General features: G+C 35.4%; 3 protein-coding genes across 8 annotated transcripts in view; 1 reads left to right on the forward strand and 2 right to left on the reverse strand.

Annotated features, from left to right (window-relative positions):
• Positions 1-8,960, reverse strand: part of LOC124213249 (receptor-interacting serine/threonine-protein kinase 4-like) — a 19,772-nt gene extending 10,812 nt beyond the window's left edge. The window contains exons 1-2 of one of the 4 annotated variants that reach the window (XM_069134012.1): positions 8,838-8,960; positions 7,615-7,794 (exon numbers count right to left, since the gene is read on the reverse strand). The gene's annotated coding sequence lies outside the window, so the exon portion shown is untranslated. The other 3 variants (XM_069134009.1, XM_046614369.2, XM_046614359.2) reach the window with 3 other exon arrangements.
• On the reverse strand, positions 8,276-10,008 carry PIG-F (phosphatidylinositol glycan anchor biosynthesis class F). Its single transcript, XM_046614383.2, has 2 exons — positions 9,659-10,008; positions 8,276-9,467 (listed from the first exon to the last, which is right to left on the reverse strand). The coding sequence occupies exon 2, from the start codon at positions 9,448-9,450 to the stop codon at positions 8,737-8,739; it is 714 nt and encodes a 237-aa protein (XP_046470339.1). The 5' UTR covers positions 9,451-9,467; positions 9,659-10,008; the 3' UTR covers positions 8,276-8,736.
• Positions 10,009-10,460: 452 nt separating this feature from the next.
• Positions 10,461-16,894, forward strand: Usp1 (ubiquitin specific protease 1). 3 transcript variants are annotated; one of them, XM_046614336.2, is made up of 7 exons: positions 10,461-10,629; positions 11,322-11,504; positions 11,602-11,846; positions 13,062-13,291; positions 13,409-13,914; positions 14,026-14,218; positions 14,515-16,894. In XM_046614336.2, the coding sequence occupies exons 2-7, from the start codon at positions 11,333-11,335 to the stop codon at positions 15,056-15,058; spliced, it is 1,890 nt and encodes a 629-aa protein (XP_046470292.1). In that variant the 5' UTR covers positions 10,461-10,629; positions 11,322-11,332; the 3' UTR covers positions 15,059-16,894. The 3 variants fall into 3 exon arrangements, with proteins under 3 accessions (XP_046470292.1, XP_046470300.1, XP_068990109.1); XM_046614344.2 differs by having other exon boundaries at positions 11,608-11,846; XM_069134008.1 differs by lacking the exon at positions 10,461-10,629 and adding an exon at positions 10,833-10,851.
• The last annotated feature ends 224 nt before the right edge of the window (positions 16,895-17,118 follow it).

Here is a 17,118-nt window from a genome sequence, read left to right on the forward strand (position 1 = left end):
AAATATTTTCAGTATGAGAACACATCAAAAATATTGTATAAGGATTAATATAATCAATTAATTAATTAATAATTTAATAAATTGTATAAGATTAATCATAGCTACTGAATATGTGCTTGCACGAGAAATGTATTGAAATAATTTATTGTAAACGTGACAAGTTTGTAATATTTCAGATGAAATATAATTACAATTGCCATTAAATATTATAAGAATATTAATTAATTAATTAATAATATAATAAATTGTATAAGCTTGTTCAAAGCTACTGAATATGTGCTTGCACGAAAAATGAATTGAAATAATTTATTGTAAACGTGACAAGTTTGTAATATTTCAGATGAAATATAATTACAATTGCCGTTAAATATTATAAGAATATTAATTAATTAATTAATAATATAATAAATTGTATAAGCTTATTCATAGCTACTGAATATGTGCTTGCGCGAAAAATGAATTGAAATAATTTTATGTAACCATGACTAGTTTGAAATATTTCAGATAAAATATAATTACAATTGCCATCAAATATTATAAAAGTGTTTTACTCACCGAGCACAAATCCTCGTCCTCCTCGTCCTCCTCCTCGTCCAACTCCGAACACCTTCAACCACCGCCAACCACCTCGAGTTATACTTCGAAAACTAATAAACATTTTCAGCATGAGAACAAATCAAAGATAATGTGTAAGGTTTAATATAATTTTTTTATCGACATATTTTACCAAAAAGATTATGAGAAGATTATAAAGTTATAGAAATTTTATTAGCGTACTGACAGCTACTGAATTTCGGCTTGCGCGAAAAACGAATTGAAATAATTTATTGTAAACGTGAACGAGGAACCACGGAGCGCTTATCCTGGAAGTCGAGAAATTTTATTAGCGGACTGACAGCTACTGAATTTCGGCTTGCGCGAAAAACGAATTGAAATAATTTATTGTAAACGTGAACCAGGAACCACGGAGCGCTTATCCTGGAAGTCGAGAAATTTTATTAGCGGACTGACAGCTACTGAATTTCGGCTTGCGCGAAAAACGAATTGAAATAATTTATTGTAAACGTGAACGAGGAACCACGGAGCGCTTATCCTGGAAGTCGAGAAATTTTATTAGCGGACTGACAGCTACTGAATTTCGGCTTGCGCGAAAAACGAATTGAAATAATTTATTGTAAACGTGAACCAGGAACCACGGAGCGCTTATCCTGGAAGTCGAGAAATTTTATTAGCGGACTGACAGCTACTGAATTTCGGCTTGCGCGAAAAACGAATTGAAATAATTTATTGTAAACGTGAACCAGGAACCACGGAGCGCTTATCCTGGAAGTCGAGAAATTTTATTAGCGGACTGACAGCTACTGAATTTCGGCTTGCGCGAAAAACGAATTGAAATAATTTATTGTAAACGTGAACCAGGAACCACGGAGCGCTTATCCTGGAAGTCGAGAAATTTTATTAGCGGACTGACAGCTACTGAATTTCGGCTTGCGCGAAAAACGAATTGAAATAATTTATTGTAAACGTGAACCAGGAACCACGGAGCGCTTATCCTGGAAGTCGAGAAATTTTATTAGCGGACTGACAGCTACTGAATTTCGGCTTGCGCGAAAAACGAATTGAAATAATTTATTGTAAACGTGAACCAGGAACCACGGAGCGCTTATCCTGGAAGTCGAGAAATTTTATTAGCGGACTGACAGCTACTGAATTTCGGCTTGCGCGAAAAACGAATTGAAATAATTTATTGTAAACGTGAACCAGGAACCACGGAGCGCTTATCCTGGAAGTCGAGAAATTTTATTAGCGGACTGACAGCTACTGAATTTCGGCTTGCGCGAAAAACGAATTGAAATAATTTATTGTAAACGTGAACCAGGAACCACGGAGCGCTTATCCTGGAAGTCGAGAAATTTTATTAGCGGACTGACAGCTACTGAATTTCGGCTTGCGCGAAAAACGAATTGAAATAATTTATTGTAGATCCGGGAGGTTGAGAACCCGGTACTCGAAATTTGCGGAGCGCGACTCTTATCCGTCCGCTCTACTGCGCGGTTGTTTCCCGACTGAGGAATTCGGCTGGCTGATTTTAAATTGGTGACGTCACTTTCTGAACATCCGACATCCAAACTCTGGTTTCGAACTTTGATACTATGTATGATGATGTATTATGTATGATGTATGATGTATAATGTATGATGTACGATGTATGATGATATGATACGATGTATAATGACTTTAGTTTTCACATTTCATACAAGCAATACGCACTTTATCTCTCCTGCCGATTCCAGACTCAGGCGGCCAGGCCCTTCGATGGTCAGCCGTTGACTGAAGATATATCCTTCAGTTAACGGGTCAGCTAATAACGCTGCCGTTCTGCGACAGTTGGATGATGAAAAATTTTGCTCGTATCTTTCAAATGTGTGTTAAAATACACTCGAAGTGTTAAGAAGCTTCGTTCTTTCTCTCCCTATCACCTTTTTAGGTCTTGAAATCACTACGCAGCGTTAAATACCGTCTTATATACGAAGCATCCATTTCGTCTCGTTCAAAATTAGCGCATCCGTGATGTATTACAGTTACTATGAATTTTTTTTCCATCCGAATACTTTACGAAAAACAATTCTGCTCCTCCATCCAACGCAGATACTTCACTTGCGACCAGCTAAAACAGCGTTTCGATTCTATGCCTATGAAAATTCAAGATCGAGAGAGCAAATGAAAAGTTGTTGGAATAATTATGAATATTAATGTTATGGGATACATCGAGCGCGTGTCGAATAGAATCCCATTTCGAAATGAATAATTCTTCTCTTTTCATATCATAGTTAATCTAGTAATATAGGTAAATAGGATGGTTGGAGGTGTTCGGAAATGGTAGGACATTTCAGAAGTTAAAGTCGACGATGATCCGGTGCATCAATTTTATCGTTACAGATTTTAGTTTCCCTTGAGGCATAGAGTATTCAACAACGATAATGCAGTCCTTAAAATTCATCATTTATCTTTGTCTGGAAAGCTAGTTCGCAAGGCGTGGTATTCTAGATATGTCAAAACTAAGCTAGCGGCACGTGTTTGCATTATTAGAAAAATACCCGTACTCTACATACACTGTTTCTAATCTTTTGCTACATTTGGTTTAATCCCCATGCTTCCACAGCACGAATAGTCGGAAATGTTTTTGATTATCCATAATAATATAAAAGAAGTAACAAAGCTTAAATTTATTGTTAAAGCTCTAACGAATACATCAAACTGCGGTCGAATTCATTTATTATTTGCACATGACCTGTGTACATTTGATAAATTATTCCTAAATACATTGAAACATACGTATTTATAATGAAATATCATGCAATGGGCTGTGTAAACTATAAACTATAATTTCTATCAAATAGCTGTTTTTATGTCAACATGTACATAAATAATTGCCAAGAAATTAGAAACACTCACAACTTGTCGCAAATAAAGTAAAACGTAAGGTTAATAATATACAAATTACACAAGCGCACCATAAAACGTGGCAAGGGTAATCCTAGTGCAGTGATTGTATAAACTAAAGAAATATACATTTACACATACATGATATAAATTAATAGACTAGAAAATAGTATTTAGAGAGCTTATCTAATTCCGATCTTGTCACAATAGATCATTCACATAATCAATATACGGTTAAAGCTGTATTAGCTACATTCACAATTAGAAATAATATTTTTTATCCATTTTTATAGTTATTTAATTTCTTGTACAACGATTTTTCAAACTTCACCGCAAAATGGCCAACGAGTTCTCGTTGTGCAAGCGCGAGTCAAATTACCTTACAGATGGCATTACATTGATTTTTGCCTTCTCGCGTCGAGTTATAAATACAGAGAAATCTCAATGAGAGCTCATTTCTATAAGATTTATTGTAGTGCTATATTCGTAGCTGTACCTGTTATTCTATATTATATACTGTCCTAAATTTTAAACACACAGCGCAACAATGGCTGAAAGCACAATGGCAAGAAGAGAGGAACAATTTGCATCTTAATAAATCTTTTCGTCTTTATACGTAGCACAGCGACGTCACGTCGGAGGATATGTACTAGTGGATCACTAGGTGGGGCACAGAACTGAAACATAATTATGTTGAAAATCTTCAACATCTCTTACAGAAAGTACGTACGTTGCCAGACCTTATACACCAACAATGAACATTCATAGAGGCTATATTCATAAATATTTACAAAAGTAAGCTAATATTTTACCCGCAATTGCTTATTACTGATAACTTTATATGATTACTATTTGGTTTATTACGGTTTACTTATTTTCAGACAATCCTGAAGTTGTATTCCAAGTTTTTCTAAAAATTCATCGCCTGAATAACATTACGAACTTCAACCTCATGATAATAACTGGACCGTGAAATATACAAGTGTTTATCTCGCACGGATTCAAGACAAGGTGAAAGAAATCAGCCCACCTTTCAATATGTAGTCCGTTAATAATGTGGGCACCGTTGGACTATCCTCATTAATAGCCTTTAATACTGAAAACAAAAACATATTATTAATTTCGAATGAAGTTATTAAGTAATTGTTGGTACTGTTACCAAGAACTTGTAAAACTTACTCTTAATGAGGACTTGTAAAGCTTGATTATGAGGTGGGCCATTGTCCATGTGATAAGGTATCACTGTTGTCAAATACTGTAAATTTTCAATATATTTTTGTCTGGTTAGGAACTTATCTCATAGGTCTCACAAGATTGACAAAGTACTAATCAGACTTTGCTCGTAAATCTAAGATGCCTACCTTGGAATCCTCGATCACCCGCAACCATCCCGTAACCACCTCAAACCACCTCCAACGACGACCGCTAACCACCTCGTGTTATACCTGGAATAGTAACAAATATTTCCAGTATTAGAACACATCAAAAATATTGTGTAAGGATTAATATAATTTTTTCATAAACACATTTTACCAAGAAGATTATGAGAAAATTTGGGCTTGCGCCAAAAATGGATTGGAATAATTTGTTATAAACATTACAAGTTTAAAAACGTTTAGATTAACAGAATCACAATTACCATTAAATATAAAAAAAAATGTTATACTCACCGTGCACAAATAGTCACATAGCTTTTTATTATTGGTTTACATGAAAATAGTTGATCATAATTATTGCATTTATATTATTATGGTATACAAATGGTTGAAAACTGAAAGCAATCAATAATTGTATAACTAAATATTCAAGTAACACCGAAAAAAGGTGAATAATAAAATCAGATAATGGAAAAAAATATCTTTCATGTCGGTTCAAAGTGGAAACCGGGTTTTTTAAATGCTACCATATGAAAGATCGAGAAAAGTACGCATATTTTCCTTCAAATCAATCAAATACGATCATTCTTAAGCGAAACGTTCATTGTTATCTATTTATTTTCTAATGAGAGATAACTAACGAAGCTATCTAAAATTTCGAGTGTATTTCAACTCACATTTGGAAACTACCAAAAAAATTTTCATGTCATCAATTGTCGTAAAATGGCGAAGTGATGAGCTGGCCATTGAAGCGCCTCGCTACTGGAATCTCGAATTGGGAAGAAAAATGGAGTGCGTAAGTTTTGTCGCCAAAGCTTGCTCGGGGTCGGATGCCTAGTGTAACTGGTTTTTGTGCTCGTACGCTCGCTTCCTCGTTGTCAGTGTTTTACCAGATGACATAGTTTTAGGGGTGACTGGGGCACGATGACTCCCCAAAAAGTTCTGGTATTTGCTTCACTGTACACAGAATGAACACTTTCTTTGTGCATGTGACGCAAACCGAATCTACCCGTAAAATTTTTTCTACATAATGCTACAAATCACGTTTACACATGCACGTAGGTATAACGTATTGTGATTTTATGACAATAAATTTCGTGAAAAAATACCACAGAACAATCAGCTAAGTGCTGACAGATTTGAAACACTACGCACAGCAATTTTAGCTATAATGGAACGACGGTATTGTCGTGTACTACTCATCAATTATAATTTGTTGATCCTGGTCGTTCGGTTTTTGGGTTCGATTCAACATTTTATATGAAGCATGAATACTGGTTTGATAGTAAAAAACATGACGTTTCCAATAATCAAACTTGTAAACTTGAAAATAATCCGTAAGGTCAAAAGTCATCAGGTCAAGGACCCGGACAGTCAAAACTACGGAGCGCTTGTCCTAGAAGTCGAGTTTCACCAGGTAGTGGACTTTGAGCGCAGGAACCACGGAGCGCTTGTTCTGGAAGTCGAGTTCCACCAGGTATTGTACCCGCTCCACAGGAACCACGAAGCGCTTGTCCTGGAAGCCAAGTTTCACCAGGTAGTGGACCTTGAGCGCAGGAACCACGGAGCGCTTGTTCTGGAACTCGAGTTGCACCAGGTAGCGGACCTGGACCGCTGGAACCATGGAACGCTTGTCCTGGAAGTCCAGTTTCACCAGGTAGTGGACCTTGAGCGCAGGAACCACGGAGCGCTTGTTCTGGAACTCGAGTTGCACGAGAAAGCGGACCCGGAGCGCAGGATGCAGGAGGTAGAGAACCCGGTATTCGAAAGTTGCGGAGCGCGATTTTCATACGTCCGCTCTACTGCGCGGTTGTTTCCGGACTGAGGAATTCGGCTAGCTGAGTTTCGTCTATATAGATGGAGATGTCAAGAAAAAAAAAAATTTCGGTGACGTCACTTTCTGAACATCCGAATATCCGACATGCAAACTTGGATTTCGAACTTCAATAGTATGTATGATATGATGTATGATGGATGATCATGTATGATGTATGATGTACGATGATATGATATGATGTATAATGATTTTAGTTTTTACATTTCATACGAGAAATAGGCACTTTATCTTTCGTGCCTATTCCAGACTCACGCGGCCAGGCCCTTCGATGGTTAGCCGTTGACTAAAGATATATTCTTCAATTAACGGGTCAGGTAATGACGCTGTCGTTCTGCGACGGATGATAAAAATTTTTGCTCGTACTTTTCAAATGTGTATTAAAATACACTCGAAGTATCAAGGAGCTCCGTTCTTTCTCTCTCAATCAAAAAAAAATAAAATATCGCCGGCCATCACCTTTTTACGTCTTCAAGTCAGGACACTGCGTTTAATACTGTTTCATATACGGAGCATCCATTTCATCTCGATCAAAATTAGCGCATCCGTGATGTATTACAGTTACTCGAATTTTTTTCCATACGAACACTTTTCGTAAAACAATTCTGCTTCTCTACGCAACGTAGATACTTCACTTGCGACTAGCTAAAACAGCTTTTCGATTTTATGCCGACAAAAACTCAAGATCGAGAGAGAAAATAAAATGTTGTTGGAATAATTGTGAATATTAATGTTATGGAATACATCGAGCGCGTGTCGAATAGAATTCCATCTCGAAATGAATAATTCGTTTTCGAGCTGTAACTTTTGATATGTTGCTCGCAGCGCATAGCTACGGAGCGCTATTGATTTCTCTTGCGCAAGATCACGTATATGTGGTGCATTCTAAAAGTATTACTCACAGCATGCAAACTTGTCCGATTTTTTGTTTACGTTATTCAAGCTAAAAAGTTTTCCTACCAGAATAGATATAAAATACCGCCAATTGACCAGTTAGACTCTGAAGAATCCAGAAAAGACATATAGGCCATCGTAGAATTACTGATATATGTTGGGTTTCCAAACATCAGACTATGGTGTAGTACTCAAGGAGTTGTCCAGTCTGAGACGTTTAACAAACTTCGCCTGTGTTGACGATTCCTGAGCAATAATATTGTGATATGAACATAGGATACACGATTGTGTATGAACAATCAACAGCAGTAATTATATTATGCATGATACATGGGTTCAGAAACTCAAGTTTCATTACTCAATGATGAAATTAACTCATCAGGCAGTATCATACACTGTTAGAAGAATCTAACTAAAGACAATGGCCCAGCAGGTCCACTTTATGCTCGTATCGTTTATAACATCTGTTAGTAAATATGACACAAACTGTTGTCATTTTAACATTCAAATTATAATATCAACATTTAATTTGTACTTAGTACTTTCTTTTAGACTTAGTAACAAATAAAAAAAAAAAAATGGTTAAATCAACCGAAAAATTTTTAGTGGACTTCCCTGGATATTTTTTTTCCATCTTGTGTGCACAACGAATCTCATTTGTGAGTTCTGTTAAGTTTACGGAATGGTTTTATTTGAACATGCAATTGTGATTGAGTACACATGTCAATTCCACCTAAAGCATGATGCGTTGATCTAGCATAAATGATTTATTATTCAAAAATGTACAATCGTTAAATTCAAGTTAATTACCATTTACAGTAAATTTGAATCCAGAGAGCTACTCGCAGCAGTACTATCAAGTCACTTGAAATTGACATATCGAACAGTTATATCGCTGATAGATATTTGAATGCAGGTGTCTAGTCGGGTGAAGTTACGATAATTAGCAATCTATCAGTTATTTGGCCATTAAGGATAATTTATTTTTAAAAAGCATCTGAAATATAGAAATATGTCTTATCTAATGTAAGAAAAATAATTATGACGTTTCCATAGAAATTTCTCAAAAAGTCATAAAGGAACTCAATCTACTTGGTAATCGATGTTTGGAATGAAAAATATTTATTGTAAATGTCAATTAAATCATTTCTATTCATAAATCTTGAAATAATGATAAGACTTCAATTATTATTTGATATTATTACTATAGTGATTTTTCTTCTTTCGTGAAAAGGGCACCATTTTAATGAGTGTGAAAAAATGGGCAATCATATATCCAATGAGAGCACCTGTAATGCATGGAATAGGCCAGGCTTGCCAGGGTCTATTCCAATCCAGAGGAATTACTGTGGCACCAAGCCAAGTGCCAAGTAGAGTAGCCTGTATATTTCTCTTGACAGCTTCGACAAGAACATTACTAGACTGTAAGGGAGCTCCAGTCAAGAGTGCTATGGATTCGTCAACACCCAAGTGAAGGCTAGCTGGTATTAAGGTTAGGCTTGTCAGTGTGAGGGTGAGCATAATAGTTTCCTCATGATGTGTCAAGAGTGGGCATCCGAAGAGAATGACAATTATATAATAAATAAGCGCCATTACAACTGATGATACCAGAAACTTGAATATATCCTTGAATCGTTTGCTCCATGATTTTCTCGCCTTTGTTATCGACTTTGAATCGATTTTGGACAAAGTTGGTAGATCCGTTTGCAGTAGCGAGAATGACAGTTTCGTCACCTCTGCAAACATCAGTATTATAAGAATGGGGATAAACTTGTAGGTTCCCACATTGTATATGTTGTCATTGAATTTCAGCAAAATCAGTATCCCCGGAAAGTAGATACAAGTAAAAAAGCAATAAAACAACAGCAATCGTTGTTTGGGTAAATAGTCTTCGTCCAACATAGCAGTATTTGCCAAACCTAAAATCATTAGAGTTGCCTTTAATTCCCAAAGCACCTACATTGACGAGTATATGTCGAACTATTTTAAGATTAGGCGCGAAGAATAGGTGATTACAATAGCGTGCAAATTTTTAATTTCTACAATGGTTATACACCGTATTATCTGCAATTAAAACTGCAGGAAAACATTAATACAACTACATACTTACGTTTAACAGACAAGTTGATTAAAAATGTATGAACCGTAGATGTAATTTTAATAAACTATTCCTTGAAGATTGCAATAGATGAAACATATCTGTTATTTTAATCACACTACTGACGTCAATGCGATCAATGCGGACATCAATAAACTTCTAAACAGTCAAATTTTTCACCGGGAATCAAATGAATAGGCTTCGAACATAACCTCAACTGTCACGCGACAACTAAAAGAAATAGTTGGATTGTGAACTATGCACATGAGTGATAAATACAGGAGAAGATGTATGAATAAGCTGTCTACTACTTGGTTCTACCGCTGATGGCGGTACCATCGGGATGTGATTTGATTTTTTAAGCGCGATCCATTCACATGGTTAATCGGTGTACAAAATAGCAGAACCAATCAATGTAAATTAGCACATAATTCGCATTTGCGTCTTTGTGAACCTAACACTATTGCGTTACCCAAAGATGTATAAAAACGTTCGATATTGGGCGGATATTTGCACCGGCTGATCGAAATATATTGACTCATGGCGCCCAGTGGTCCAGGAAGTCCTTGAGGTCCTAGAAATGTCCTCGAATTTGTTACGGATTTTCCGCTTGACACCATGATTGCAATATCTTCAATCAACGCAATTGCACATGAGTAGGTCGATTTTTCTAGCACAGGCGAAAGGGTAGCGAAAGGCGCGAAAGGTAGCGAAAAGGAGCTAAAAGCGCCGAGGTAATGGTAGCGTCCTGTATTGACTGCCGCGCCTATTAGTGCTAGAGTTTTCTCTCTACATACAATTTTTAACACAGGATATTAAGTGAAATGGCTAATGGCTGCAGTAAAATTGATAAAAAGCAATTGAGATTACTTTGTCGAAATGGGGCCTACTCAAATCATTGATGTAGTTAGCGTATGAAATATTATTGACCGTATTACTTTCGAGAGATACCATTGTTCCATGACTCCTCTAATAAATATTACGTGAGTAAAAAAACTGTGAGAATTGTAACGATAAGCGTAAAAGGATTTTCGTAATTCGGAACAATGTTGAAATGCAAGAATTATTTAATCTGCTTTTATAACTCCTGCTATCTATATTTTCCCAGTAGAACAAGTACTATGTTTTATTCCTTGCCTGTTTATCGTGACAGTTAATTTTACTCTAATTGTACAATAACCATTCCGTGTTCATCATGCAGTAACGTACGCATCAATTTCTTAACAATCACCGATTAATAGACGAGAAATTATAACAAATCGAAATCATGATTTATGCGTCAATTAAAATATGACTAAAATTCAACGAGTTTAAAATGTTTAATCAAGTGAAATTTCAAAATTATTGCGTATATGCGATTGAGGTTTCAAGATGAGGTTAATTTGACTTAATATAATACGATATCAATGTATTTGATTAGCTATACGTTCTCAAATAAAATAGGACTCCGTTTTTTTCATGTATCGCATTGAATAACTTCATTTTATTACATAGTTGTGGTATATGCAGTAAAATTAGTATGTAAAAAGCGTGCCGGTGCAGTATAGTTGAGAGTTATATAAATACAATTTTTCGTTTGGCATTGTTCGAGATTACTTGAAATTTGTGCTACCTATCTAAAATGTAACAAAGTTGACTTACTTCTTTCGTTCACGCTAAGTCCCCGTTGTTTCAGGTTGACAGAAAATGACAATATTAGAAGCAGAAGAAGACGAGGATGAGCTGCTGGTCCCTCCTAGGAAAAAGTTTTGCCTGTCGCTCTCAGGGCGCAGCAAATCACTCACTGCAAAAACAACTTGTCAGCCCCCTCGTACAACTACCAGAGGGGGCACTTTGAATAAATATCCTTTCCTCAACGGTAAATGAAATTGAAAAAACTGATACCACAATTACGTTTGTAGAACAGCGCTGTTCAAATTATGATATCAGTTATGATAAGAAGTGAATTAATTCAGAAACAGGTGAGAGCAGAATGTTAAATGGATATCGGAGTCAATTGCCAAACTCCCAGGAGGCTATGTGCAACACAGTAAATAACGGGACAGAAGGACTGCGGATAGCATCGCTATGCAATCTGGGCAACACATGTTTTTTAAACAGTGTACTGTACACCCTAAGATTTGCACCCTCCTTTTTACACAATCTACATCATCTGGCCACCGACTTGTCCAATTTGACTGTGAAACAACTTCAAACTAAGGTATCAGCTGCAAACTTGATATAATTTATTCCACCTAGTAAATTTGGCCAGTTACAATTTTTACTGTTAATTCAAACCGCCATTAAGTATTTGGGACAATACATTTGAATTATAAATTATTTTTGTACTTACACTGATACTGTAATTATAACTTGGTGTCCAGCAGTACTAGAAATCCTGAGAGTCCTGGAAATATCCTTGAATTCTACCTGTGTCCTGGTATTTCTCATAAATACAATCTTTGACTTTACATTAATTTTCAAAGATTCGAAGATGCTCAATTTTTTCCAACAACTTTCCAACAAGCTTGTTTCCAAGTGATTAGAGTTGCCGATGATGAAAATTGTCCGCTTTTCCATGTAATTGTTTCTTCTTGAAACTCAATGTGGCTGTGAAAAAATTTTGTCATTTTTTTAAAAATACCCCAAAACTAAAGAAACAAACCCTGTTAGTAACAATAACGTATACATCGATGCACCTGCATTTAATTCAAACATTTTTGATTGAATGTTAATTATATTATTATATAAAATTTTAATTATTATATGATTAATATTAATTGATTATTATTCCGTGATTATTATTATTATTATGAACAAAACTTTTGTTGTAACTGAGCAAAGTGTTGTTGACTTCGTTTCTCAAGAAAAAACTACTAAAATAATGTATCCTGTAGGGCTCCTAGTCCTTGAAAGGTCCTGTACAAGTCCTGGAATTTTATGCCTGATGTTACTGCGCACCCTGTATAAGTCTTATTAGGCAATATATATTAATTCACCATAACAAACCATACAAGAATGTTGAAATTCAAAATTGATGTTAAATTAATTTGAATGCCACTCACATTCACAAGGGCAACATTTCTTTGATTTGCCAATTTGATTAAAATATTCAGTCCTCATAAAAATATATTAAAAATGCTACCAATCTACTGATGCTTCAGTTAAGCGATTTGATCTAGCTTTCTAATTTGCATTGGTTGTTCTTGATTCACGTAGTGACAATTCTCTATGGTACTACGATTTAACAACTGCTTTGGTGTATAGGATGACCGAATTCCAAACCCAATAGGATTGCTGTATTCAGTTAGAATTTTGCATCCAGTTGATTATCTGGGGCTTATAATCAGATTATTATCTAGATGAACAACACTGACTTAATTGCACTATTGGATTGGTTACAAAAATTATTGATATGCTTGTTAAAATTTGTTAGATGAAATCATCGTCACTTGGTAGAACTGGTGTATCGCTAACAGCAAGTGGCAGTCGTAGTTGGAGCAGCAAAGATCTTTTGGCATTAGCAGGTCCAATGGGAGATTCTAATAAACCTAGAATACAAGTGGCCACGGAGAAGTTACACGAGTTATTTGCAGCGTTGAAAATTTCGGAGATGAAAGATAACGGTGAACCATATCAACCAGATGCGTTCCTGCAAGCATTGAGGTAATGATTTTGTTAAATTTTCGATTTTTAACCAACTATATTACTTCAGGTACGTTTTTAACTATGGTTAAATCTAAATAGTGATGTAACATACGATGATTCAATCGATGATTTCAGGGAGGTAAATCCTATATTTGAAGGCAATCAGCAACAGGATGCACACGAGTTGTTGGTTTGTTTACTGGACAACATACGAGAAACGTTTCAACTGCTTGTGAGGCACAGAGAGAGTGAATTCGGGCAGAATGGCGGAGGATCAGATTTGTACATTGATCAGGTAAATGATGTACAGTCTGAAACTAGTTCGAGTAAACGTGGCCTTCGCAAATCAAAGAAGAAGAAAAAGTTCTCTTCTAAAGGGAGCCTCAACTTTATCCAATCAAGTTCGAATGGAACTGCGCCACCCTCGAAACCATTAGAAAATGGTCACTTAGATGTTGTTGAAAGTAACAATGAACTTGCGGCACCTCAACCAGAGAGCAAAAAGTGCTTCATTTCAGAGGATTTTGAGGGGGTTAGCCTTCTTCGCACAACGTGTTTAGAGTGTGAACATGTGACTGAAAGAAAAGAAACATTTTGCGATATTTATGTTCCAATAGATATTGACCAATCCAATGAAAAAGGTGAGGAAATTCATACGTATTCACAGAATTGATCCTAGTTTATAAGATTGAAAATTAGCATATTCGTTTTGTAATGCCTACATTTTTTTGCATGAATTCCTCCACATTTAGAAGAGGATAAAAGATTAATGGACAGTAGCGAAGTGTATAGGAGAGCCGTAGTAACAAGTGAACTCTTACGGGGCCGAGATAAATACTGGTGCGCTTGTTGCTTACGTTACAATGAAGCGCGGCGTGCTGTGTGTTTTCCTTCCTTACCCAGGCTTCTCATACTGCAATTGAAAAGATTCTCAACCACAGCAGGGTTAGTTACTTTCAACTGGAATATTTTACGATAAAATTTCAGGTGGCCATGATTTTTTAAAATTAGTGTACAACAACAATTTTAAGAATATCCGACATTAAAGAATTCCCTTAGCCTATTGCTGATATTACTAAAATTTTAGGTAAAAGTGGTAACTTTCGTCTAGGAAACTATAAGAAGACGAGTACTATTAAAGTTGGAACTCAGATTCAAATGCAATACGAATGCACGTGTGTCGCGTATGTTCCGATATACCCGCAAGCACGTATTTATAATGTGTACAATATAAATTTCAGGTCGATGGAGAAGATCAACAATCACATGCCAACACCCTTAACGTTGCAATGTTTTTGCGAAGATTGTATAAATGATATACCGGGCACAAGTAGTAGAAGAGAAACTCGGCATGTCTACAAATTGTATTCAGTTATTATGCACCAGGGAGCAACAATGACGGCAGGTCATTATGTGGCGTACACTCGATTACCGGACGAATCTGCATCGTCTGAATATTTTAATTGCGAACGTGATAATAAGCGGCAAACTCCAACACAAAATAATAGTAATACAACATCGGACAAATCATCTGGTTTAATGAAATTCTTTAGATCGAAATCAAATGTCAGTGAAAACAAAGAACAATTAAATGTAATAAGAGTTGGCTGTCGCAGCATGGAGTGTTGTGGTATTCGTAGAAGTAAACATGGTGGGTCATGGCTAGAGTGTGACGACGAAGTAGTTAGGATAATTCCACTGCGCGAATTTGAAGAAAAATTGGCTCCAAATCCGCGGAATTCCGCAACGCCCTACTTGTTATTTTACGTCAGGTCGACGACATAAGCATTCCTCTGTGCAATTAGACTAATTAATAGTTTATAATTAAATAAATCTAAGATTTAGACGTGACAAATTGTCATTTGATGAAACATTTATGTACAGAAAAGAATCACATGCGGCAGAATTGAAGCATAAATATTGGAAATCTTACAAAAGTGTGAATCACGTTGAAATTTCCAAATTAGGGGATACTACTTTCACTATGATCACCATATTTACTGCTGTAACCCGAAGTATTTATAACTTTATTTTTTAAAACGGTTTAGTACCTGGGCTAAGTGTATGGCTGCAAATACATTTTTAGTGCACGTATAACGATTGCTTTATACTATATGTGCGACCTAGTTTTCCAAATATTAATGAAAGGGAAATTTGTTGATTTGTACAATCGTACTTGCTTATACCTATACACTTGGAAATCGTAAGTAGATGAATTTATAAAAGAACAAATAAATATATTTCTAGTTAAACGCGAGAAGAAAATGAGGGGAATAGCGGATGTAGACGTCGAATATTAAAATTTCCTAAGATATTATGGACATCAAATATCTCGTTAAATATCTAGTTGTCCGTAGAATAAATGAAAACATGTATTTCGTCGTGTAAACATCGACGTTTTTAGTATTTGGTGCAGGTATGTATTGTATACATCCGTATTATGTAGAACTTGAAACTTTGTTGCAAAAATGAATATACAAATTGATACCTCCCAACACAGATCCATACGATGCAGGTAATAGAATGTAGCATTCACTACCTCAAAATAATCTGTTACACTCCATTTTAACGGTTCAATTTCATCTTAGATATTTTTATAAGTTCGTCACACGTTCTTCCAATACTCTGTTAGGTATGCTGACAAATTTGTTACTGACCTCTTAAGTTTATAGATGGATAACTGCGTTCGCGGGGTACTCTCGTTATTTCAATTCAAAATAATATAAGTCTACAAAGTTTAAATGACATACAAAAAAATTGTCGTTTTGCAAGTAATATGACTCAACATTTAGTACTTGCGTTTAAACCAGTGAATAGTTTAAGTTCGCGAAAGAAATTAAATACCTGACAAATCCAATCATGAATTCGAAATACCCAACAGTAACATCTCTTTAGGCATTAAATATAATTTAGTTACCTTTACTCTGCCCAGTACAAAATGCTGCTGAAGTTCACCAATGATTTTAATCATTGAACTGTTTTTAAATAGTACTCTGACTGCTATGATGTAATATAAGGCATATACACTTTTTTTTTACTTATAAATTTTGAAATATATTTTCAAAAATGAATGAATCAATTTTGTGATTGCACCATATTTATTTTCGTGCTCAGAGCAATGTAATGGTTTTCGACTTCCAAACGTTTCTGGCGTATATATTTTTGTTGAACACGTGGAAGTTTATATTTGACGTTACAAATATCGTTGTATTAAGAATAAGAGTTGATAGTGCGCTACCATTGGTTTGGTTTGATGAATCCGAATCTGTTGTTAAATTGTAGCCAGCACACCCAACTGGTTGTGAATAACATTATTTTAAAAATTTTATTTTGAATATGTTCAAACATGATGATTCAATATAATGTACTCATTAAGCACATGCGATGCGGTAAAGTGACAAGAAATTTTACAGCTTTCCATAACTTGTTATTAGTTATTTATGTTCTTTAATGAATTAAAAACTATATAGTCGAAGTGAATTTGTATAGGAAGATATAAAATAGCATTGCTACATCTTCGTAAGTTCATATAAATTTGTATCTAATAATATTTGCAAATTGTTTAATTTTTTGTAAAACGCATATTGTTATCGAACAATAAAGATCATCATTAATAACTAATGAATCACTCACATATTTATCAAATTTAAGTACCCATTCTATAATCGGTGACTCTTGAAAATATTCAATTGAAAAACCTATTATGCAGTGTTTCAAATCTTATTACCGTATTGTTAATTTTTTTTAACAACAGATAGGTCCACATTTCTCGTGTATAAAATTATAAATTAGCTACCTAGTTCCAGGGTCAGCTGCCCCATGTTGTCATCATTCATTATTTGTCA

This window comes from Neodiprion pinetum, chromosome 1 (assembly GCF_021155775.2).
Source record: "Neodiprion pinetum isolate iyNeoPine1 chromosome 1, iyNeoPine1.2, whole genome shotgun sequence".
Classification (NCBI taxonomy): Eukaryota; Metazoa; Arthropoda; class Insecta; order Hymenoptera; family Diprionidae; genus Neodiprion; species Neodiprion pinetum.

Excerpts from the sequence above, each read along its gene's own strand:
- PIG-F (XM_046614383.2), bottom strand. The coding sequence starts at position 9,450 with ATGTTGGACGAAGACTATTTACCCAAACAACGATTGCTGTTGTTTTAT.
- Usp1 (XM_046614336.2), top strand. The coding sequence starts at position 11,333 with ATGACAATATTAGAAGCAGAAGAAGACGAGGATGAGCTGCTGGTCCCT. Across the intron at positions 11,505-11,601 it reads TAAATATCCTTTCCTCAACG|AAACAGGTGAGAGCAGAATG; the intron begins GTAAATGAAATT and ends GAATTAATTCAG. Across the intron at positions 13,915-14,025 it reads TGACCAATCCAATGAAAAAG|AAGAGGATAAAAGATTAATG; the intron begins GTGAGGAAATTC and ends CTCCACATTTAG.